Consider the following 24,903-nt stretch of genomic DNA (forward strand, 5'->3'; position numbering starts at 1 on the left):
CTATATATGTCTTTATATTTAAAATGGATTTCTCATAGATAACATATAGTTGGGTAGTGTTTTTTGATGCACTTTGACAACCTCTGTCTTTTTTTTTTTTTTTTTTTAATAAATTTATTTATTTATTTATATTTATTTATGGCTGTGTTGGGTCTTCGTTTCTGTACGAGGGCTTTCTCCAGTTGCAGCGAGCGGGGCCCCCTCTTCATCACGGTGTGCGGGCCTCTCACCATCGCGGCCTCTCTTGTTGCGGAGCGCAGGCTCCAGATGCGCAGGCTCAGTAGTTGTGGCTCACGGGCCTAGTTGCTCCGCGCATGTGGGATCTTCCCAGACCAGGGCTCGAACCCGTGTCCCCCGCATTGGCAGGCAGACTCCCAACCACTGCGCCACCAGGGAAGCCCCAACCTCTGTCTTTTAATTGCTGCGTTTAGACCACTGATGTTCAAAGCATTACTGATATAGTTGGATTAATATCCACCATATTCTTTACTGTTTATTTGTTGCCCTGTTCCTTTTTCTAAGTTCTGTCTTCTGCCTTTTGTGATTTAAAAAAAATTTCATTTATTTATTTATTTATTTATTTTGGCTATGTTGGGTCTTCGTTGCTGTGCGTGGGCTTTCTCTAGTTGCTGCAAGCGGGGGCTACTCTTTGTTGCGGTGCGTGGGCTTCTCATTGCGGTGGCTTCTCCTGTTGCGGAGCACAGGCTCTAGGTGCCTGGGTTTCAGTAGTTATGGCACACGGGCTCAGCAGATGTGGCTCGTGGGCTCTAGAGCACAGGCTCAGTAGCTGTGGCACACAGGCTTAGTTGCTCCGCAGCATGTGGGATCTTCCCGGATCAGGGCTCGAACCCATTTCCCCTGCACTGGCAAGTGGATTCTTAACCACTGCGCCATCAGGGAAGCCCTTGTGATTTTAACTGAGCATTTCATGATTCCCTTTTTTCTCCTTTCTCAGCATATCAGTTATATATTTTTAAGCTTTTTTTAGTGGTTTCTCTAAAGTATGCAATACATATTTACAGCTAATCCAAGTCTACTTTTAAATAACACTATACCACTTTATGGGTTGTGTGAGTACCTTATAATAACAAAATAATCTTAATTCCTCCATCTCATCGCTTGTATCATTACTGTCATTCATTTCACTTATATATCAGCATACGTAAGTATATATATAAGAAACATGCATAAGCATACAAAATTGAATATATTGTTGCTATTACTTTAAACAAACTGTTATTCACTAGATTGATTAAGAATAAGAAAAATATCTATAATGCAGGGAACTCTGCTCCATATTATGTAACAACCTAAATGGGAAAAGAATTTGAAAACGAAGAGATACATGTATATGTATAACTGAATCACTTTGCTGTACGCCTGAAACTAATGCAACATTGTTAATTAACTGTAAGAAGTTAAGAAAAAGAATAAGAAAAATAAAAGTATTTACCTTCACTTACTCCTTTTTTGATGTTCTTCTTTTCTTTACGTAGATCCAGGTTTCTGATCTATATTATTTTCCTTCTTTCTAAAGAACTTCTTCTAACAGTTGTTGCAAGGCAACCCTAATGGTAACAAATTCCCTCAATTTTTGGACTTCCCTGCTGGCCTAGTGGTTAGGAGTCCGGGCTTTCACTGCAGTGGCCTTGGTTCAATCCCTGGTTGGGAAAGATGCTGCAAATCGCATGGTGTGGCCAGAAAACAAAAAACAAAAAACACCCCCACCCCCCCAAAAAACAGTCTTAGTCAAATTCCCTCAATTTTTGTCTGAGAAAGTCTTTATTTCTCCTTCAATTTTGAAGGATACAGTGTAGAGAACTCTAGGTTGGTTTTTTTTTTTCTCTCAACACTTTAAGTGTTTAACTCCACTCTCTCTTTTCTTGTATGGTTTCAGAGGAAAAGTCAGATATAATTCTTAGTTTTCTTCCTCTAGAGGTAAGGTGTTTTTTTCTCTGGCTTCTTCCACGTTTTCTTCTTTATCTTTGATTTTTTGTAGTTTGAAAATAATATGCTCACCAGTAGGGGTCTTTTTGGGCATTTATTGGGGAAATTCTCTGTCGTTATTGCTTCAAATATTTCTTCTGTTCCTTTCTCTCTTCTCCTTCTGGTACTCTCATTATGTGTATGTTATACCTTCTATAGTTGTCCCATAGTCCTTGGATATTCTGGGGGTTTTTTTCCCCCCAGTTTTTGTTCTCTTTGCTTTTCAGTTTTTGAGGTTTCTATTGAGATACCCTCCAGCCTAGAGATTCTTTCCTCTACTGCATCCAGTCTACTAAAAAGCCCATCAGAAGCATTCTTCAGTCTGCATTTCTTTGATCTCTAGTATTTCTTTTTGGGTCTTAGAATTTCAATCTCTCTGCTTATGTTGCCCATCTGTTCTTGCACGGTGTCTACTTATCCATCAGAGCTCTTAGCACATTAATCATATTTGTTTTAAATTCTCAGTCTGATAGTTCCAACATCCCTACCATCTCTAGTTCTGATGCTTGCACTGTCTCATCAAACTGCATTTTTTGCCTTTTGGTGTGCCTTGTAATTTGTTCCTTGATAACTGGACATGATATATTGAGTAAAAGGAACTGCTGTAAACAAGTCTTTAGTAATGTGGTGGTAAGATACAGGGAGAGGGAAGGTGTTCTGCTGTCTTATGATTCTCAGTTTTTTAGTGAGCCAGTGCCTCCAGACTGTGAGCTTCACAAGTATTTCTGAGTTGTTGTTGTTGTTGTTGTTTTCTCCTCCTCTTTAGGTGGAAGAAGATGGCTAGAGTGGATTGGATTTCGGTATTTCCCTTCCCTCTGGTTAGTTAGGCTCTGGTAATATACCAGCAGGTTAGGGTCTGCTTAACTAGTTTCTCCTGAGGACAGACTTTCTTAAGAAGAACAGAGTTCTCTGGCATATTTAAAAATGGTTCCTTTCCCCCTCCCTCTGCCAGACTCACTAGGGAAGTTTTCCCCCATATTCACAGTGAGAACCTAGTCGAGCACGTGGAGGTAAATCTCACAAAACTGTGGGTCCCCCTCTATGACTGGATCCTCTAGAGTTTTAATTCTCAGAGTTGTCCACACTGAGCCTCCAGGAATTTGTCAATTATAGTTCAGATTTCCCTACCCGGGCACCATTTCTGGAGGTGGTTTCTGTTGTCTCTGCTCTGGTAAGCTGTGACTCACTGTGTTTGTCTGTCTGTCTCTCCAGTTTTGGGGGTAGCAGTGTGCCCTGTATGCGCACCTCTCTTATGGATCGTAGAAGAGTTGTTTTTTTTTCAGCTTTTTACTTGTTAGGATGCAGTGGTGACGTCTAAGCTCCTAACACGTAGACTAAGAAACTGAAAGTCTGCCATTACTTTTAACCAGTTGGTGCCCTCATATTTAAAGTACATTTGTCCTATGTAGCAGCTTCCCATTAGCCATCCATTTTACATTTGGTAGCGTATATATGTTAATGCTACTCTCTCACTTCATTGCTGCATAGCACAGGGAGATCAGCTCGGTGCTCTGTGACCACCTAGAGGGGTGGGATAGGGAGGATGGGAGGGAGACGCAAGATGGAGGAGATATGGGGATATATGTATATGTATAGCTGATTCACTGTGTTATACAGCAGAAACTAACACACCATTGTAAAGCAATTATACTCCAATAAAGATATAAAAAAATAAATTCTATTAATAAAAGAAAAAAAATAAAGTACATTTGTTGCAAGCAGCTTACAGGTGAGGTGTGTTTTTTTATACAATCTGAAATATAGCCTTCTAAGGAGGTATTTAGAATATTTATATTAATGTGATTATTGATATGGTTACATTTAAAACCTCTGATCTTGCTAATACTATTTGTCTCATATTTTCTTTTTTCCCCCCTCCCCATTTTCGGCCTTTTTTTGGGGGGATTGAGTATATTTTTATCATTCTATTTGATATCCTTTCATTGGCTTCTTTGCTATAACTCTTGTTGTTGTTGTTAATTTAGTGTCTGCTTTAGAGTTTATAGTATATACATGTTTTAATTTATCACACATCTACCTTCAGGAGATATGCCATTTCATATATAAGAAACCTACAATATTATACTTCTGTTTCTCCCTTCTTGACCTTCATGCTATTGCTGTTGTATGTTTTACTTTTACATATGTTAGAATTCCTAAAGTTCGTCATTATCATTTTTGTTTAAACAATTATCTTTTATATAGATGTAAAGATATAGAGAAGATATAAGAAAAATATCATATCTACCTGTGTAGTTACCATTTTCAGTGCTCTTCATTCCTTTGTGTAGATTCCTATTCCTTTTTAGTACCATTTCATTCCACCTACCCAATTTCATTTAGCATTTCTTGTATTGCAAGTCTACAGGTAATGAATTCTTTCAGCTTTCTGAAAAAGTCTATAGTTGGCCTTTAATTTTGAGCAGTATTTTTGCTGAACATAGGGTGATAATAACAAACTATAAGATAGGAGAAATATGATTTAAAAGCCCCAAGTGAGAAAGACACTTTTTTAGTTGTAATCATTGTTTATGACTGTAAGCTCAACAGAAGGGAACAATGTGATGCAAGTGCCAAAATGTTCAGGCGTATATGTGTTATTAGAAATAAACATTCCTTGGGGCTTCCCTGGTGGCGCAGTGGTTGAGAGCCTGCCTGCCAATGCAGGGGACACGGGTTCGAGCCCTGGTCTGGGAAGATCCCACATGCCGCGGAGCAACTGGGCCCGTGAGCCACAATTACTGAGCCTGCGCGTCTGGAGCCTGTGCTCCGCAACAAGAGAGGGCCGCACACCGCGATGAAGTGTGGCCCCCGCTTGCCACAACTAGAGAAAGCCCTCGCACAGAAACGAAGACTCAACACAGCCATAAATAAATAAATAAATAAATAAATAAATAAATAAATAAATAAAAAAAAAATAAAAAAAAAAAAAAAGAAATAAACATTCCAGAATAAGGAAGATAATCATCTTTCTCTAATATGGAATCACAATTAGGACACTATAGTTGTAGATGCTTTAGGAGGAAATTGGTTAACAAAAGAGAGAGCTTGTCGTATAAGAAATGACCAAAGAAACTGGGGATTCCTACACTTGGAGAAGAAAAAAGTAGCATTAATATGATACTGAACCTCAAGTATATACTTCTAGGAAGAAATATTTGTTTTGTCCTTGGAGAGGTACACAATGAAAATGGATAAGTACTAGTAAGTCAATTCTTGGTTTAATGCTAGAAAATTTTATATGGATTAGATGTCTGAAAATGGAATTGGCCTTTTATATTCATACCTATCTATGTATAAAATATTTCACAACAAGATGAAGATTAAAAAAAAATTAGATGAGATACGTATGGAAAACACCTGACACATGGAACCGTGCAAAGAAAAGGAGGGGGAAAACTGGTCATACTACTTTTTCTATTTAATAGACTTTTATTGAATGCCTACTATATCCCAGGTTTTTAAAATCCCTCCAACACTGAAATTGTTAACAGGAAAACAACATGAGAAGTGGAAAGAGTAGAGATATAAGAATTGCAAAGTCAACGTGTTACTCCAACCCCAAACATACAAACACCCACCCACCTTTAAAGAACTCACTTAGATAATTTCTAACTTTCAATATCTTTAAAATAAGCTGAAGCAGCAGGGTAGGCAGGAGGTTAGAAAAAGAATCTCTGAAGTGCCTTTCAGGATGAAAATTTCAGATATTATGTGAAAAGTAATGTTCTACCATCTAATCTTAGTCTGTATATTTAACTATCTGTGAGAATATTGGTATACATCAGATATTAGGTTTTGGTGTTCACTATAGCCATAGCCATAAAGCCAAACATTGTTCTTTATGCACAGGTTGTCATACTTTATACCTCATGACCCCTACCATCCTGGTCTCTGCTGATGCTGAACTTAAGGACAATCACGTATTAGACTACACTATATAAGAGTTCTGGCTACTGGGGAGCCCTATACAAAATATAATCAGATTCTCTCTTAAGAAATTCAAATACAAGACATTAAAAAGGTAAGTACAGCAAAAGGACGAGGAGCAGAGTTTTAGCCAAGTCCTCACTTAGCCATGTCTTACAACAAAATAAGCAGCTCTAAAGCACACTCTGTACCTGGCGGGTCAGTCCCTAGAATAAATCAGTCTGAAAAACTTTCCAGTTTTCCATGAAGCCTGGCTATGAATGTTTGCTGGGACTGTTTCCTTTTCCTCCTAGTGTACTTACTAGTGTACCCTCACAACAAACCCCATTAACTAAGATAACCAGAGCCCATCTGTGTTCACTACAACCTGAAGTCCAAACAGGTAATAACTACTGGAGGAGCGCTAGAAACAACTCCCAGTCTTTGACTTCCATAATATGGAATCTTACCAGACCACTCTTCATCCTGTTTTGAAAGGTATGTTTTGGTCCCCACTACTACAGAATAACATTTGCCAAATGGATCCCTAAATATCAATCATAAGATAGTTAAATTTTAAGTGAAGAAATTATAAATTTATTAAAGTACGTCTAGGGACGACAGTGTGTTTGTGGAAATTACTATCTCAAGAGGTAAGAAGCCAGGATCCTAATTTCCATTCTAATTCTTGTAATATGATCTCTGAAAAATCTGAGCCTAAGCTATCTAAGCTTAAGGTCACACCCTTAAAATTAGAAAAAATAATATATTATCTGCCTGAAGGTAGGACTAGGTGATTTCTTGAGGTATTTTCCGCCCTCTAATGGCAAAGATTCTCTGATTAGAATAAACAATATTCCGTTCTAATCTCATTCTTGTTTGTTTCGTGTGGGCAAGGAGGCAGCCTGACTGCCCCAAATACCCCAAGATGTTGGAACCAGGAAGAGAGAGCAGTCTTGTAACCTAGCCGCAAGTAATGTAACATACTCTGATTTCATAAACTCCTCATCATAAAATCTTAAAGATAAGAAAAAGCTCGACAGTTTTAGGAACTAAATGTTTTCATTAATTGAGTGTCCAAAAATATTTTGTTCTTTTTAATTTGTGCAAAGGTTGAGTAGTTTTTATTTCTAAATAAACCTGAACACAAAACCAATAAAATTGCATTGTGAACGAAAGAATGTGGAAAGTCTTTCAATCCTTTATTCTATGACTATTAATTTGCTATTTATCTGAGGAGAAGAAATTTTTCTCCTGTCGTGTTTCCTGCTCACTAGATGATAACATTACTAAAATTTATTCAGGTGGCAATTATAAATGCTACTTCCCTCTGCTATTTTTATTCCATTTCAAAACAACTTCTCTTAAATCTCATTAAATTTATTTTAAAAGCTCACCCAGATATGTAACACCAAAACTGATGAGAAAAATCATCTTTTAATCAATACCATGAGAAGCATTCTCGTATACACTGAGTTTCCAGAATAAAATTAAACGCAAACTGTCCCCACAAAGTCATGCTGTTTCCAATTATTTAAAGATAAGTACATACCCTCTGCTTCCAGTGTGATAAGCATTTTCTACCCTTTTGAAAATCCTTTGTCACAGTTACATTTTCTGACTGAAAACAGAAAGTACAAGGGTATGATCACTCAATGTTTGGTTACTAAATGCAAGTACTCTAAAACATAACGTATAACTTGAACTTATTAAAATCAGAATGACAAAATAATGCAGAACGAACGGAGTTTGCCTGGTGTTTTTTAAAACTTTCCTAAAAGTAACATAAAATAAATTCAAAAACTTACACATATTTGCTGAAATTTCATCATAATTGTCACTACACTTGTAGTAATTTTTACATTAGCTAGTACAAAAGTATGAACTTAGGGTGGTGTATACATATATATATGAAGAATTATTTGTACAATAAAGCATTCTGAATGTTGTAGGAATAGGTTAGAGTTTTAAAAATGTTTATATTTACAAATAATACAAATTTACTGAACGTGTAGTAGTATACAACTTTGGGCAAGTTACTCAACTTTTTTGAGATTTAGTTCCACATTTTATAAAAATTAGGTTACACTACATGTGAGGTAGGAAGGTAGACTGGCCCCAGGCTGAGCAAGCTGGAGTGTGTCAGAGCTGAGCAATTGGAGCTTGTCTCCCTACCACACCTGGCCCCCGATGACATTTCAAGGAAAAAGGTAACATCAGGAGCAGAGAGGACTAAGCTCTGCTGCAGGTAAAAAGATAAGATGACCACCGTCTTTTCATTCTTCAGGTCAAGGAGACCTCCCCAACTGCACATGTACAGAAAAGTTCCTAGGGGATCAAAAAGGGAGGGGGCGCTAACGCATAATATGTTCTGCCAGTCTCCTAGAGACCCTCACACTGGAATCCATCTTGGCCAAAAGATGCGCATGCACATTAGACAGGACCCTGAGTCAGATCGGATATGGGGAACAAGCAAGATGATTGGCCACAGGAAAACAAAGACCCGGAAGATGGCCCCTACATAAGCAATTTAAACCACCCCTTTAGCGCTCTTTATTAGCGAAGATGCCCACACTCTTCTCTGAGTGTGTAGCTCTGCTTTGCTTCTGTCCTAAATAAACTGCTTTTCTTTGTGCTCTACCACACGTACTGTGCTAATAAACTCTGTGTCTGCTTTACAACCTTGGTCTCTGTAAAATTCGTTTTTCAAAGAGGTCAAGAGCCAGGGCTGTGCTTTTAGCCACTAGCCCCTGGTGGTCTAGAGGTTAGGATTCCTGGTTTTCACCCAGGCAGCCCAGGTTCGATTCCCAGGCAAGGAACTAAGATCTTGCTTCAAGCTGCCACTCACTGCTGTTACCCCAAGATCACATGGGACTGTTTTGAGGATTTAATGAAAAGTTGTAAATAAAAATGCTTGACACAGAAGGCACTCAGCAAACACAGATGCTATATAACCATTATGATATAAATATTTCCTGAAATACTGGACCCAAGCCAGTCTGTTCTTAGAAAAGTAATATTAATGCTTATTTGATTCTCTGGGTAAGTATAGGTTATGTAATTCTGATTAAAAAGTTAAATTTCTTATTACAATTTCAAAAGGGTTTAAATTTAGTGAAATGAACTCTTGACCTACTCCCATCCTTGGGGATAGACAGAACTTATATTTTATAAATTTTTGTATCTTTAAAAATATATGCTAAATAAAGAATATTATGCCCAATAATGATTTAATTATAAGTTATTTGGTAAGGGATTTAGCTGCACCTGAATTTTAAGATATCCACTAATTTCAAGCCATTATATAACCTAGAAAATTCTAAAAGCTTTAACACCCCTGAAAATCTGAACTTAGTTCTAATTATAGCTCTGATGTCTGTTACCATGAAAATATTCATTTTTTATGATGAACATAATATTTACTCATTGTAGAAAAATTACAATATGGATATAGATAAAATAAACCAGTACTGTATACATTGCTTGAAGTTGAAAACATGAAACTTGAAACACAAGCATTTCTGTCATTTAATATTCTCTTATGACATGTAAACATATCTTCTATTTCTTGATGTCTTTTTTTCATTTTTTTCCCCCACTTTACTTGATAAATACATATAAAACTTCTGATTAAAAAATTATTAGAGAAATAATTTTAGGAAGGTAGCTGAAAAAAGTATCTTTTACTGTTGCACTTAACAATGTTATTGCTTTTATAAAATAATATATGCTAATTAATGAATATCTAATACTAGAGAAAAGAAACAAAGAAGAAAGTATTGTCTCTAAACCCATTACTATTAAAATTTCAGTAAACATTTTAAGTCATCTATCATGCATATAAACATAATCTATGTATAGTCTATCTATGTATAGACTTTGCCATAAATGAAATTATACTCTACATGCGTTCTGTAACCTTTAATAACTTTTTATTTTAGAAAAATTAAAATCTACAGAAAGTTGCTAAGATAGTATAGAGTTCTATATACCTCAGTTTCAGATTTCTCTGATGTTATTATCTTTTATTACCATCTGTCAAACTAAAAAACCATCATTGGTAATAACCATTAACTAAACTCCAAACTTTACTTGCATTTCACCAATTTTTCTATTAATGTTCTTTTACTATTTCAGAATCCAATCCGTGATACCACATTGCATTAATTCATCATGTCTCCTTAGCCTCCTCTAATCTAAGAGAATTTCTCAGTCTTCTCTTGTTTTCATAACCTTGAAAGTTTTGGTCAGGTATTTTGCAGGATGTCCCTCAATTTGGGTTTGTTTGGTAGCTCTTCCTCATGGTCAGACCACGGTTATAGGTTTTAGGAAAGAATATCACAGAGGTGAAGTGCCCTTCTCATTGCAACATATCAGGGGGGTACATGATATCCATGTGACATTACTCATGATGTTAACCTTGATCACTTGGTTAAGGTAATGTCTGACAGGGTCCTTTACTGTAAAGTTACTATTTTTCCCTTTCCATGCTTTATTCATAGAAGGCAAGTCACTAAGTCTAGCCCATATTCACTCAATAAATACTACATTATTTATTTTGCTGCTCAAATTGGTCTAGCTTTGGCTATTGAGATTTCTTTCAGGTTGGATCTTATATCCCTGTGACATCCATCCATCCTTTTATTTTTTGCGCACTTCCTGACTTTCTGGTGCAAGATGCTATAGGCTCATGTTGTGGTTTCCCTGCCCAGCCCTAGAATCAGCCACTTCACTAAGAAGCTTACCATCTTTTCTTTGAGATTGCTATTTAGAACCAAGACCTGGGTGTTAAGACTGCTCACCACTACACAAGTGTCATTCTGTGTAGGCCCTCTCAGTGGACAGAGTTTGATAATACATTTATGTGTACACACTCACATATACACATATATCTACAATTGTTTCTGTATCTATCCATCTGCACATATTCTAAGCTAAACATGAGTTCATCTTGATGTTTCCAACTCTCATTAAGAACCACAGAGTTCATTCTAACCTTCCTTTCTTATCTGTAACTTCCCTCTACAATAGTGAGAAACCTGGCTCCCATCACCCACCAACCACTTACTATTTTTCAAGCCTACTATACATATAAAGCAGTTTCAGAACTGTTAACCAGCATCCCCCTGGAAAACAAATTTACTAACTAGAGGATAGTATTTACGTATCTTTCATCTTTATCCTTAGTTTCTAGTAAAACATAATTTTCCAGACTTACTTAGGATACTCCTCTCACCTCCCACCCCCATGTTCAGTGCAGTTATTTCACTCATTTGTAATAAAGTTAGGTTCATCTGTCACAGTCTGGATTTTGTCCTGGAATTGATCTTTTTTTGATGTCTTTTTTTTTTTCAATTTGCATACATTAATGTTCACTCTTTGTGATTTACAGTTTTATGGGTTTTGACAAATGTATTCACCACCCCAGAACCACAAAGAATAGTTCTTTCCCTTGAAAAGTTCCTCTGTGCATCTCCTTTATAGTCAACAACTTTGCCATCCAACAACCCCTGTCCACTGATTTATGTCCCTATAGTTTTCCCTTTTCCAGAATGTCACATGAATGGATCATAAAATATAAACCTTTTGGATCTGGCTTCTTTCACTTATAATATCTAAGATTTGCCCACGTTATTCTGTCAATCAATAGCCTGTACCTCTTTATTGCTGAAAAATTTTCCAACCCATGGATGTAACAGTTATCCATTCCCCTGTTGAAGTCATCTTGGTTGCTTCCAAGTTCTAAAGTTTTAGTTTTAGCAATTTATGAATAAAGCCGCTATAAACTGCTTGTACAAATTTATATGTGAACATAAGTCTTTGATTCTCTTGTGGGTTAATGGTTCCTATGGTAAGTCTAAGTTTATAAAAACTGTAAAGACTGTCTTTCAAAGTGGCTGTACCATTTGCAATCTCACCAGAAATGAATGAAATTTGTTGTTCTACATCTTTGCCAGCATTTGCTATCATCAATGATATGGGATTTCAGTCATTCTAATAGGGTGCATAGTACCATCTCATTGTGGTTTTAATTTGCATTTCTTTAATGACAAAACGATGTGGAGGATCTTTTCATGTGTTTACTTGCCATCTGTATATATTCTTTGGTGAAGTATATGTTCAGATATTTTGTGCTTTTTAATTGAGCTACTTGTTTTTTTATTATTGAATTGAGTTCTTTATATATTCTTGATGCAAGTCCTTTATCAGATATGTAATTTACAAATTATTTTCTCCCAGTCTGTAGAATGTCTTTTTTAAGACTTTATTTTTTTGGCGCAGTTTTAGGTTCACAGCAAAATTAAGTGGAAAGTATAGAGATTTCGCATACGCCCCCTGCCCCCCACATGCACAGCCTCCCCATTATCAACATCCCCACCAGAGTGGCGCATTGGTCACAACTGATGAATCTACATTGACACGTCATGATCACCCAAAGTCCATAGTTTACATTAGGGTTCACTCTTGGTGTTGTATATTCTGTGGGTTTGGACAAATGTATCATAATATGTATCCACCACTATTGTAGCAAACAGAGTATTTTCAACACCCTAAAAATTCTCTGTGCTCTGACTCTTTATTCTTCCCTCTCTCCCAAACCCTGATCTTTTTAATGTCTCTATAGTTTGCCTTTTGTAGACATGACATATAGTTGAAACATTACCATATGTAGCCTTTTCAGATTGGCTTCTTTCACTCAGTAACATCCATTTAAATTTCTCCCATGTCTTCTCATGGCTTGATACCTCATTTCATTTTGGCACTGAATAATACTCCATTGTCAGTTTATTATCCAATCAGCTTCTGAAGGACATCTTGTTGCCTTCCAAGTTTTGGCAACCTGGATTTTCTTTTCATTTTCTTAACAATTTCTTTCACAAAGCAAAAGTTTTTAATTTTGATAAAGTTCATTTACATTTTTTGTTAGTTTTTCATGGATTTGTGCTTTTGGTAATGTAACTAAAAAAGGTCATTTTCAAACCCAAGGTCACATAGATTTTCTCTTACTTTCTTCTTTATGTTTTTACATTTAGGGCCTATGATCCATTTTGAACACATTTTGTATAAGATGTGAAGTACTTGTTGAGGTTCACTTTTTGCATATGGACATTCAACTGTTATGGCACCATTTGTTTGAAAAGACTCTCCTAACTCTACTGAATTGCATTTATACCCCTAGTGTTTTTCTCTCTGAGAAAGAAAAAATTCTTAGAAGCAACTTCATTTAGTTTATCCCAGTGACTCTTAAAGCAAATGTGTGTAGTTTAAAAGCAATATATGTAAGACAGTTACCTTGCTTATAAATGTAGTAACATATTAATAACATTGAAATTCCAAATATTATAGGGAATGAGGAAATAAAAATTGCCTCTTGGCAATCAGACTGAGAAGTTCTAAGCAGAATATAACAGTTTTCAACAGGACACAGACAGAACCAAAGTTTCTAACAGAAACTAACTGAACTGCAACAGCGAAAGTGATTAACATTCTTTCTCTGCTTGATTGCTGCCTTACAGAAGCCAACTCTATTCTAACTTTAATCCTCTGGGTTTCCTGTGAAACAATGAATAAAATAGCCAATCACCAAACTGCCCCTTCTTCACTGATCCTTCCTTAGAACCACTCACAGCACAAGTCCAAAACCTATAAGAGGTCTCTCCTTACTCCCCCTTTTTGAAACACTCTTAAGGTCCTTGAGATGCATTCTTGTTTGCTACATCATGCTAAATAAACCTAAATTTGTTTCACTATAGATATATTCCTGATGTGTTTTAGCTGGTGGGATCCCACACAAAGCATGAGATTTTTTTTGTTATCTATAGGGCAGTGGAACTCAACAGAGGGTGCTTTGCTCCCCACAGGACATTTGCTGTGTCTGGAGATATACTTGATTGTCACAATGGGTTGGGAGAGTACATTGCTGTGATGCAGTGATTAGACAAGGTGAACAAGTATCCTTGTTTACCAGGAACTGAGGAGATTCCTGAGACCATGGGGCTTTCAGTTGTAAAACTGGGACAGTCCCAGGTAAACTGGGATAAGTTGGTCACCTTATAGGTAGTGGCCAGGAATGCGGCTAAAATATTCTACAATGCACAGGACAGCCCCTCCCAACAAAGATTATCTAGTCCAAGATGTTAATAATAGTGCCGAGATTGGGAAATCCTGCCATACTGGTGATAAACTAAAAAATATTAAAATATACAAACCTAGTCCATTAAGTTTTCCAAGTAAGCTACTGATATTTTTATATTTAATACAAAGACAGAGTTTTAAATACAAAATGGTCAATATAAGAATAACTATTTAAATCTATGAAAGAAGCAGGTAACATTCTAAATAGCCATAAAAAACCCCATGTTATTATAGGAATAAACTTAAAAGGGTAAACAAAAGAAAACCATAAAAGTTTACAGAAAATAAGCTTGAATAAATGGACTAGGACAAATACGTAAACTCAGCAATTCTCCTGAAATTAATATATAACAATACAAATATGAACAGATCTTTTATTATAGAATAAAATGTAGAATTTTCCACTGTCTGGATTTCCTGATAATATCCCCATGGTGTCATTTGACATGTCCCTTGCAGACAGGAAACCTTTCCAGTAGAAGAGTAATGAGGGGAGAACTTGCCCTACAAATGTTTTACAAAGATGTAATAATTTAATGTGGTACTAACACAACAAGGTGACCAAAAGAACTAAAATAATCTGAAATAAAGAATGTCTGAATACCACAAATATAATACCAGTAACATTTCAAAACAATAGGCACAACAAACAATATGGAATCCTCATGTCTACATTCTGCCCCTACTCTCTCTGAGCAGCAACTATGTGGTTCAAGGTAAGCCCTGACAGGTCTAAACCATTCAGGATTACACATCTAACTTGCCACAGAATTACGTTAAAAAATGGGCAGAAATCAAATCTAATCTAATTAGTGTATGGCATTTCTCTGGCCACAAAGACAAGTTGAGGTTGGCAGATATAAGGTGGGCCTGCATGCACACAAATGTGAAGAGCCAAGGGATACAAATGTGGGGTATCAATAGCATCTGCTGCATCCCCTACCTGAAACTCAATCACCTGCTGCCAAGACAATAAAGCAGCAACATGCTATAGTGGTTAAAGAGCGTGGGCTCTGAGGTCAAAGTTCTTGACTGGAGTCTAAACTCTACCACTTCCTACCTGTGTGATCTTGGTCAAGCTACCTGCTAATAATCACTCTGGTCCTGAGAGTTCTCATCTGTAAAACAGCCACTGAGATACCAGTCTCATATAGTAGGAGTGAATATCAAATGAGATAACATTTGTAAAAAGTCTAGCAATAGTAAGCAGTTTTTTATTATCAATAATATCCAACCCCTCAGTATGGCACACAAGGCCTTCCTCCATGCTCTGCCTACAGCTTTATTCCTCAGTCTGATCTCTTAATTCCCCTCCATTTTCTCCAGGCACTCCTGTGTTCTAGCCATGCTGAACTGCATATAGTGCTCTGAACACATACACTTGCTGCATTCTAGTGTGGAACTGAAATGTTTTCCCTTCAGCCATTGTTTAAGACTTGATACAAGTGTCACTTCCACTATGAAATCTTTCTGGAATTTCTCAAGTAAAATGAGCATTATTTCCTTTCTTACTCTGCTGTACTGTATCATGTACATACTTTCATCACAACGCTACATATTAGTCTAGTCCTATAATGAGACTCCTTCAGCACAGTGCTAAGTTTTACTCATTCTCTATTCCTGGTGTCTAGCAACATGCCTGAGGCATCCATTACACATTTATCAAAAATTACAATTGTGAATAGGCAAACATTGGAGCTTACAGCTTATGGGGGGAACATACAAACCAGAAAACAAAATAATTACATGTTGTGTTAAATGCTACTTAAAAATGAAGTGATAGGGAATGCTTAATAAATGTTTTATGGTTGAATGGTAAATACTGCTTAGAACTTTAAAACATTTTTCCATGAAAACAACACTAAAAATGAGGGTTATGCCTTCACATGTGAAACTATATATGACCATAAAACTATATGATCTACACGACTGTTGAACTAATAGTTTATTCATTTAGTGCTTCATTCATTTTTTTCTTTTATTCATTTAAAAACCATTTTCTAAGTACACATTATGTGATGTGTATGAAACATAATCCATCAATACAAAGCAAACAAGAGAAAAAATTGTCTGTGCTCTGGAGAGCTTTAGAATTTGGAGGAGAGAGAAGGAAAGCAACAATTATAATATAGAGTGATACGTTTTATAAAAGGTGGGGAATGGAGTGTGGTATGGCAGGGACTAATGTTACGTTAGGAAAAGGAAAAAAGTGCTAAGGAGGTGAACTTGGGCTGGATTTTAAAGGAAAAAATGGGAGTCAGTTAGTTAACGAGGGGAGAGAGATGACAGGAAATGACAGAAAGTTAGGCTCCATCTATTAAGCAAAAGAATTTGGAATATGAGGGGCCCTTTAAGCAGGGGAGTGATGTTTATAAACCCAGATTTTAAAGTTTAAAATGAATAAAGACTTTGTGAAGACACATTATAATTCATCCTGAAAAGTAATATAAATGAATTTTTGCACATCTACTGAACAAATTATTTACATGACTGCTTTCCTCCATCAGCAGAGATAACTGGGAGATTAATGACCTTTGTATGTCTTGTCTTGAACACTAAGTTTAAATGTAATTATAAATTGGATGTAGTCATTTATTTGGTTTTACATATTAGAAGTTACAGCCATGTGAACTCAGTATACATTTTAAGTAAATAACTTAAGAATTAGTTATATTATTCAAACAGGCCTGTAGCACTGGCAGAAGTTTTTGTGAGAAAATATTTTTCTATATATTAATTCACTTTATTCACATAATTTATAATTAGCATTAGAATTCTTCTAAACTGTAAAATCATTTAGAGACAGCTTTTCAAAATGTCTTTTAAATAACTCTATGTTTATAAATACAGTACAATATATTTTCCCCCTAAAATAAAGACTTGCTTTTTCAGGGTGTGTCATTTCTAACAAAAGCACTTTTATGAACTCAATGTTGGGAGGGCATAAATCACAGCTCTGGCCTTTAGAGTCCTACTCTCTAAAATGAGCGAACTGAGACAGTGACCCATGCTGTGCTTTCTCATTCTCTTTCATTCTAATTATCTGGAGCCTAGGCTAGTTGGAAGAAACCTAGATTTTGGTTCCAGGAACACAGAAGTTCAAATACAGCCCTGGCTGAAGTTCAGAGCATTACTTAACCTCCTTAAATCTGGAAAGTGGGGATATTAAAACCGGCCTAACAGGGCTGTTGTGCTGATTAAATAAGGCTGGTTCATTTTTTTCTCCTTTTCTTAGAAGTAAGCTTAAAGCAAGATTTACTTAGCTATGTGTCTCACAGACATCTCTGATAAGCAGAAGTATTTCATATATGTGGCATCTACAATATACTGGCTTAATTTTCTCTTTAAGCTAAAACGAAAAAATGTGGAGAAATTTTTTGAGTCTTTATAAAACGAAAATGGGTGCAATTCCGCACCCCCTCCCAGGCCCCACATTACTGTTTGCGTAAAAATACCGAAGTATCAATTTATGCAAAGCTTTACCAGGGGAAAGACCTTCAGGATGGTGGACGAGTAAGACGTGGAGATCACCTTCCTCCCCACAAATACATCAGAAATACATCTACATGTGGAACAGCTCCTACAGAACACCTACTGAACGCTGGTAGAAGACCTCAGACTTCCCAAAAGGGTCTTGGTGCTCCAGTGGGGAGTCAGGCCTGTGTCTCTGAGGTGGGAGAGCCGAGTTCAGGACACTGGTCCACCAGAGACCTCCCAGCTCCACGTAATATCAAAGGACAAAAGCTCTCCCAGAAATCTCCATCTCAATGCTAGGACCCAGCTCCACTCAACAACCAGCAAGCTACAGTGCTGGACACCCTATGCCAAACAACTAGCAAGACAGGAACACAACCCCACTCATTAGCAGAGAAGCTGCCTAAAATCATAATAAGGTCACAGAAACCCCAAAACACACCACCGGACGTGGTCCTGCCCACCAGAAAGACAAGATCCAGCCTCATCCACCAGAACACAGGCACCAGTCCCCTCAACCAGGAAGCCTACACAACCCACTGAACCAACCTTAGCCACCGGGGGCAGACAGCAAAAACAACGGGAACTACGAACTTGCAGCCTGAGAAAAGGAGACTCCAAACACAGTAAGTTGAGTAAAATCAGAAGACAGAGAAACACACAGCAGATGAAGGAGCAGGGTCAAAACACACCAGACCTAACAAATGAAGAGGAAATAGGCAGCTACCTGAAAAAGAATTCAGAATAATGATAGTAAAGATGATCCAAAATCTTGTAAACAGAATGGAGAATACAAGAAACATTTAACAAGGACCTAGAAGAACTAAAGAGCAAACAAACAATGATGAACAACACAACAAACGAAATTAAAAATTCTCTACAAGGAATCAATAGCAGAATAACAGAGGCAGAAGAACAGATAAGTGACCTGGAAGATAAAATAGTGGAAATAACTACTGCAGAGCAGAATAAAGAAAAAACAATGAAAAGAATTGAGAACAGTCTTTGAGACCTCTGGGACAACATTAAACGCACCAATATTGGAATTACAGGGGTCCCAGAAAAAGAACAGAAAAAGAAAGGGACTGAGAAAATATTTGACGAGATCATAGTTGAAAACTTCCCTAATATGGGAAAGGTAATAGGCAATCAAGTCCAGGAAGCACAGAGAGTCCCATACAGGATAAATCCAAGGAGAAACACACCAAGACACATATTAATCAAATTATCAAAAATTAAATACAAAGAAAAAATATTAAAAGCAGCAAGGGAAAAACAACAAATAACATACAAGGGAATCCCCATAAGGTTAACAGCTGATCTTTCAGCAGAAAATCTGCAAGCCAGAAGGGAGTGGCAGGACATATTTAAAGTGATGAAAGGGAAAAACCTAAAAGCAAGATTATTCTATCCAGCAAGGATCTCATTCAGATTCAGTGGAGAAATTAAAACCTTTACAGACAAGCAAAAGCTAAGGGAATTCAGCACCGCCAAACCAGCTTTACAACAAATGCTAAAGGAACTTCTCTAGACAGGAAACACAAGAGAAGGAAAAGACCTACAAAATCGAACCCAAAACAATTAAGAAATGGTAATAGGAACATACATATCGATAACTACCTTAAATGTAAAGGGATTAAATGCTCCAACCAAAAGACATAGACTGGCTGAATGGATACAAAAACAAGACCAGTACATATGCTGTCTACAAGAGACCCACTTCAGACCTAGGAACACATACAGAAAGTGAGGGGATGGAAAAAGATATTCCATGCAAATGGAAATCAAGAGAAAGATGGAGTAGCAATTCTCATCTCAGACAAAATAGACTTTAAAATAAAGACTATTACAAGAGACAAAGAAGGACACTATATAATGATCAAGGGGATCAATTCAAGAAGATATAACAATTGTAAATATTTATGCACCCAACATAGGAGCACCTCAATACATAAGGCAAGTGCTAACAGCCACAAAAGGGGAAATCAGCAGTAACACAATCATAGTAGGGGACTTTAATACCCCCCTTTCACCAATGGACAGATCATCCAAAATGAAAATAAATAAGGGAGCACAAGCTTTACATGATACATAAAACAAGATGGACTTAATTGCTATTTATAGGACATTCCATCCAAAAACAACAGAATAAAATTTTTTCTCAAGTGCTCATGGAACATTCTCCAGGATAGATCATATCTTGGGTCACAAATCAAGCCTTGGTAAATTTAAGAAAATTGAAATTGTATCAACTATCTTTTCTGACCACAATGCTATGAGACTAGATATCAATTACAGGAAAAATTCTGTAAAAAATACAAACACACGGAGGCTAAACAATACACTACTAAATAACCAAGAGATCACTGAGGAAATCAAAAAATACCTAGAAACAAATGACAATAAAAACACGATGACCAAAAACCTATGGGATGCAACAAAAGCAGTTCTAAGAGGGAAGTTTATAGCAATACAATCCTACCTCAAGAAGCAAGAAACAACTCAAATAAACAACCTAACCTTACATCTACAGCAATTAGAGAAAGAAGAACAAAAAAACCCCAGAGTTAGCAGAAGGAAAGAAATCATAAAGATCATATCAGAAATAAATGAAAAAGAAATGATAGCAAAGATCAATAAAACTAAAAGCTGGTTCTTTGACAATATAAACAAAATTGATAAACCATTAGCCAGACTCATCAAGAAAAAAAGGGAGAAGACTCAAATCAACAGAATTAGAAATGAAAAAGAAGTAACAACTGACACTGCAGAAATACAAAGGATCATGAGAGATTACTACAAGCAACTCTATATACCAATAAAATGGACAACCTGGAAGAAATGGACAAATTCGTAGAAAAGCACAATCTTCTGAGACTGAACCAGGAAGAAATGCAAAATATAAACAGACCAATCATAAGCACTGAAATTGAAACTGTGATTAAAAATCTTCTGACAAACAAAAGCCCAGGACCAGATGGCTTCACAGGCAAATTCTATCAAACATTTAGAGAAAAGCTAACACCTATCCTTCTCACACTCTTCCAAAATATAGCAGAGGGAGGAACACTCTCAAACTCACCCTATGAGGCCACCATCACGCTGATACCAAAACCAGACAAAGATGTCACAAAGAAAGAAAACTACAGGCCAATATCACTGATGAACATACATGCAAAAATCGTCAACAAAATACTAGCAAACAGAATCCAACACCACGTTAAAAGGATCATACACCATGATCACCTTGCATTTATCCTAGGAATGCAAGGATTCTTTAATATACACAAATCAATCAATGTGATAAACCATATTAACAAACTGAAGGAGAAAAACCATATGATCATCTCAATAGATGCAGAAATAGCTTTTGACAAAATTCAACACCCATTTATGATAAGAACCCTCCAGAAAGTAGGCATAGAGAGAACTTACCTCAACATAATAAAGGCCATATATGACAAACCCACAGTCAACATCGTTCTCAATGGTGAAAAACTGAAACCATTTCCTCTAAGATCAGGAACAAGACAAGGTTGTCCACTCTCACCACTATTATTCAAAATAGTTTTGGAAGTTTTAGCCACAGGAATCAGAGAAGAAAAAGAAATAAAAGGAATCCAAATCGGAAAAGAAGAAGTAAACTTGTCACTGTTTGCAGATGACATAGAGAATCCTAAAGATGCTACCAGGAAACTACTAGAGCTAATCAATGAATTTGGTAAAGTGGCAGGATACAAAATGAATGCACAGAAATCTCTTGCATTCCTATACACTAATGATGAAAAATATGAAAGAGAAATTAAGGAAACACTCCCATTTACCACTGCAACAAAAAGAATAAAATACCTAGGAAACCTACTTAAGGTAGGTTTAAGTAGGTCCTTAAGGTAGGTTTAACTAGGTCCTTAAACCTACTTAAGGAGACAAAAGACCTGTATGCAGAAAACTATAAGACACTGATGAAAGAAATTAAAGATGATACAAACAGATGGAGAGATATACCATGTTCTTGGGTTGGAAGAATCAACATTGTGAAAATGACTATACTACCCAAAGCAATCTACAGATTCAATGCAATCCATATCAAACTACTAATGGCATTTTTCACAGAACTAGAACAAAAAATTTCACAATTTGTATGGAAACACAAAAGACCCCGAATAGCCAAAGCAATCTAGAGAAAGAAAAATGGAGCTGGAGGAATCAGGCTCCCTGACTTCAGACTCTACTACAAAGCTACAGTAATCAAGACAGTATGGTACTGGCACAAAAACAGAAATATAGATCAATGGAACAGGATAGAAAGCCCAGAGATAAACCCATGCACATATGGTCACCTTATTTTTGATAAAGGAGGCAAAAATATACAATGGAGAAAAGACAGCCTCTTCAATAAGTGGTGCTGGGAAAACTGGACAGCTACATTTAAAAGAATGAAATTAGAACACTCCCTAACACCATACACAAAAATAAACTCACAATGGATTAAAGTCCTAAATGTAAGGCCAGACAGCATCAAACTCTTAGAGGAAAACATAGGCAGAACACTCTATGACATAAATCACAGCAAGATCCTTTTTGAGCCACCTCCTATAGAAATGGAAATAAAAACAAAAATAAACAAATGGGACCTAATGAAACTTAAAAGCTTTTGCACAGCAAAGGAAACCATAAACAAGATGAAAAGACAACCCTCAGAATGGGAGAAAATATTTGCAAATGAAGCAACTGACAAAGGATTAATCTCCAAAACATACAAGCAACTCATGCAGCTCAATATCAAAAAAAACAAACAACCCAATCCAAAAATGGGCAGAAGACCTAAATAGACATTCTCCAAAGAAGATATACAGATTGCCGACAAACACATGAAAGAATGCTCAACATCATTAATCATTAGAGAAATGGAAATCAAAACTACAATGAGATATCATCTCACACCGGTCAGAATGGCCATCATCAAAAAATCTACAAACAATAAATGCTGGAGAGGGTGTGGAGAAAAGGGAACCCTCTTGCACTGTTGGTGGGAATGTAAATTGATACAGCCACTATGGAGAACAGTATGGAGGTTCCTTAAAAAACTAAAAATAGAACTACCATACGACCCAGCAATCCCACTACTGGGCATATACCCTGAGAAAACCATAATTCAAAAAGAGTCATGTACCACAATGTTCACTGCAGCTCTGTTTACAATATCCAGGACATGGAAGCAACCAAAGTGTCCGTCGACAGATGAATGGATAAAGAAGATGTGGCACATATATACAATGGAATATTACTCAGCCATAAAATGAAACGAAACTGAGTTATTTGTAGTGAGGTGGATGGACCTAGAGTCTGTCATACAGAGTGAAGTAAGTCAGAAAGAGAAAAACAAATACTGTATGCTAACACATATATATGGAATCTAAAAAAAAATGGTCAGAAGAACCTAGGGGCAAGACGGGAATAAAGATGCAGACCTACTAGAGAATGGACTTGAGGACACGGGGAGGGGGAAGGGTAAGCTGGGACAAAGTGAGAGAGTGGCATGGACATATATACACTACCAGACGTAAAACAGATAGCTAGTGGGAAGCAGCCTCATAACACAGGGGGATCAGCTCCGTGCTTTGTGACCACCTAGAGGGGTGGGATAGGGAGGGTGGAAGGGAGCGAGATGGAAGAGGGAAGAGATATGGGAATATATTTATATGTATAACTGATTCACTTTGTTACAAAGCAGAAACTAACACACCACTGTAAAGCAATTATACTCCAATAAAGATGTTAAAAAAAAAAAAGCTTTACCAGTTTGGGAGCAAGCCCTGTTTTTCACTTGCTAATTCCGTGGTGCAGAATAAAAAAAAAACAATGATTTAGTGTCTAGCACACTACTTAGGCAAGCATTTACATCTAATGTTTCAAGTTTAACACTTCGTCATTTCAACGTTAAAAACAAAATTATTGCAGCAAATATCGCCAAATAAAACCCCATTCAATTTGAATTCTTTTATTTTACAAGTCTCTGCAGCTGATAATTACTTTCATCAAGAAGGATGGGCCAGAGATTCACTCTGCCAGGTCCTCGCGCCTTCTAATGCCACCGATGATACAAAAGTGTCCCAGACGCTCCCCACCCCCCAACCTCCGCCGCCGGGTTTTCTTGGGCAGGCTAGAAGCTCCCCGCCCGCGGACCCCTCACCTGCACGCCCTGCTGCTGGAGGGTCTGCGTGACGTAGTCCAGGCGGCGACAAACGCTCTTCTTGGCCTCGGCCGCTGCCTCCTTGGTGCTGCTCATCTGCACGACCACCTGCGCCCGGTCGGGGGTCGCAGACACCTCCGCAGTGCCGCTTACATGCACCTCGCGGGTGGCAGTCTGGGCCTGCGCTGAGGAGAGAGGGCGGCGGAGGCCGGGCAGCGTCTCTCCGCCCGAGAGCAGATAGTTCTCCCGGCCCCGGTCAGCCCAGGGAACCAGTTCCACGAATACCCGGGACTGAGGGGCCTGTTGCAAAGACATAGTGAGGGCAGCTGGGTTTCCATAGCAACTCAGAGCCGACGGCGGCCGCAGGGGCCCAATCGCGTCAGGGCTTGCGCCTGCGCGGCGCAAAGAATGCCGGGATGGGCTTGGAGATCTAGGAGCTCGTGGCGCGAGGTACTTACTCCTTGCGGAGCGTCTTAACGCGTCTCCTTTACAAGTTGTTGGCTGAGCGGGTCGCTCTGGTTTTTAACTTGTTTAACTTCCGGCCTTCAAAAACCGTAGCGAGGTTTCTATGCGGCCTCCCTCTCAGTGAGCTCCCATTTCCACGCGCTCCGTCGGCCTCGGCCGGCCATGTACCTTGCCTACTTCGGAAGTTTCCTGATAGGCCCCGCGGCGCTTTTATCTTTTTCTGATGCCAGTCTGCGATTGTCACAGCTTTGTCTTTCCTTTTGTCCGACTTTACCATTTCACTTGGGCACAGCTTTTTGGACAGCGCAGCACCATGGATCGCCAGAGATTTGTGTTGGAATGAACTGCTCTTTACCAGTTTGATCTTGGAAGTTTATGATTCCTCGAATCTCAGTTTCATCGTCTATAAAGCCGTGTTGATAATACATTCACATTTGCAATGTGGTTATAAAGTGTTTGCCATATGGAAAACGGAAAATAATGGATAGTAGTAGTAGCTAAAGCTTTGGCATGCTTTTCAAGTCTGTCGAATTTTCTCTAAAATTCCTGGAATGGTTCTGGCCTTGAATAAGGACAGGCGAAACTCAAGCGGTAGCAAAGCACATACAACATGGACATTGCAGGGCCTGTACTACTTAGTTCTTGTCTATACCCTTTGCTTGGCACAACAACAGAATCCTTAACCCAGTGACCTGCATTAAGTAGGTTTTCTTCTTACCAATAAGTAATGATGTACAAAA

The 24,903-nt window shown here is 37.6% G+C and overlaps 1 protein-coding gene across 1 annotated transcript in view; it reads right to left on the reverse strand.

Moving 5' to 3' along the window:
• The window catches only part of IRAK1BP1 (interleukin 1 receptor associated kinase 1 binding protein 1), a 34,221-nt gene extending 10,150 nt beyond the window's left edge, over positions 1 to 24,071 (reverse strand). The window contains 3 exon segments of the mRNA XM_036872103.1: positions 7,444 to 7,488; positions 7,490 to 7,516; positions 23,699 to 24,071. Of these exon segments, the coding sequence (XP_036727998.1) occupies positions 7,444 to 7,488; positions 7,490 to 7,516; positions 23,699 to 24,013 (387 nt within the window). The 5' untranslated portion in view covers positions 24,014 to 24,071.
• Between the last annotated feature and the right edge of the window lie 832 nt (positions 24,072 to 24,903).

This window comes from Balaenoptera musculus, chromosome 12 (assembly GCF_009873245.2).
Source record: "Balaenoptera musculus isolate JJ_BM4_2016_0621 chromosome 12, mBalMus1.pri.v3, whole genome shotgun sequence".
Taxonomy (NCBI): Eukaryota; Metazoa; Chordata; class Mammalia; order Artiodactyla; family Balaenopteridae; genus Balaenoptera; species Balaenoptera musculus.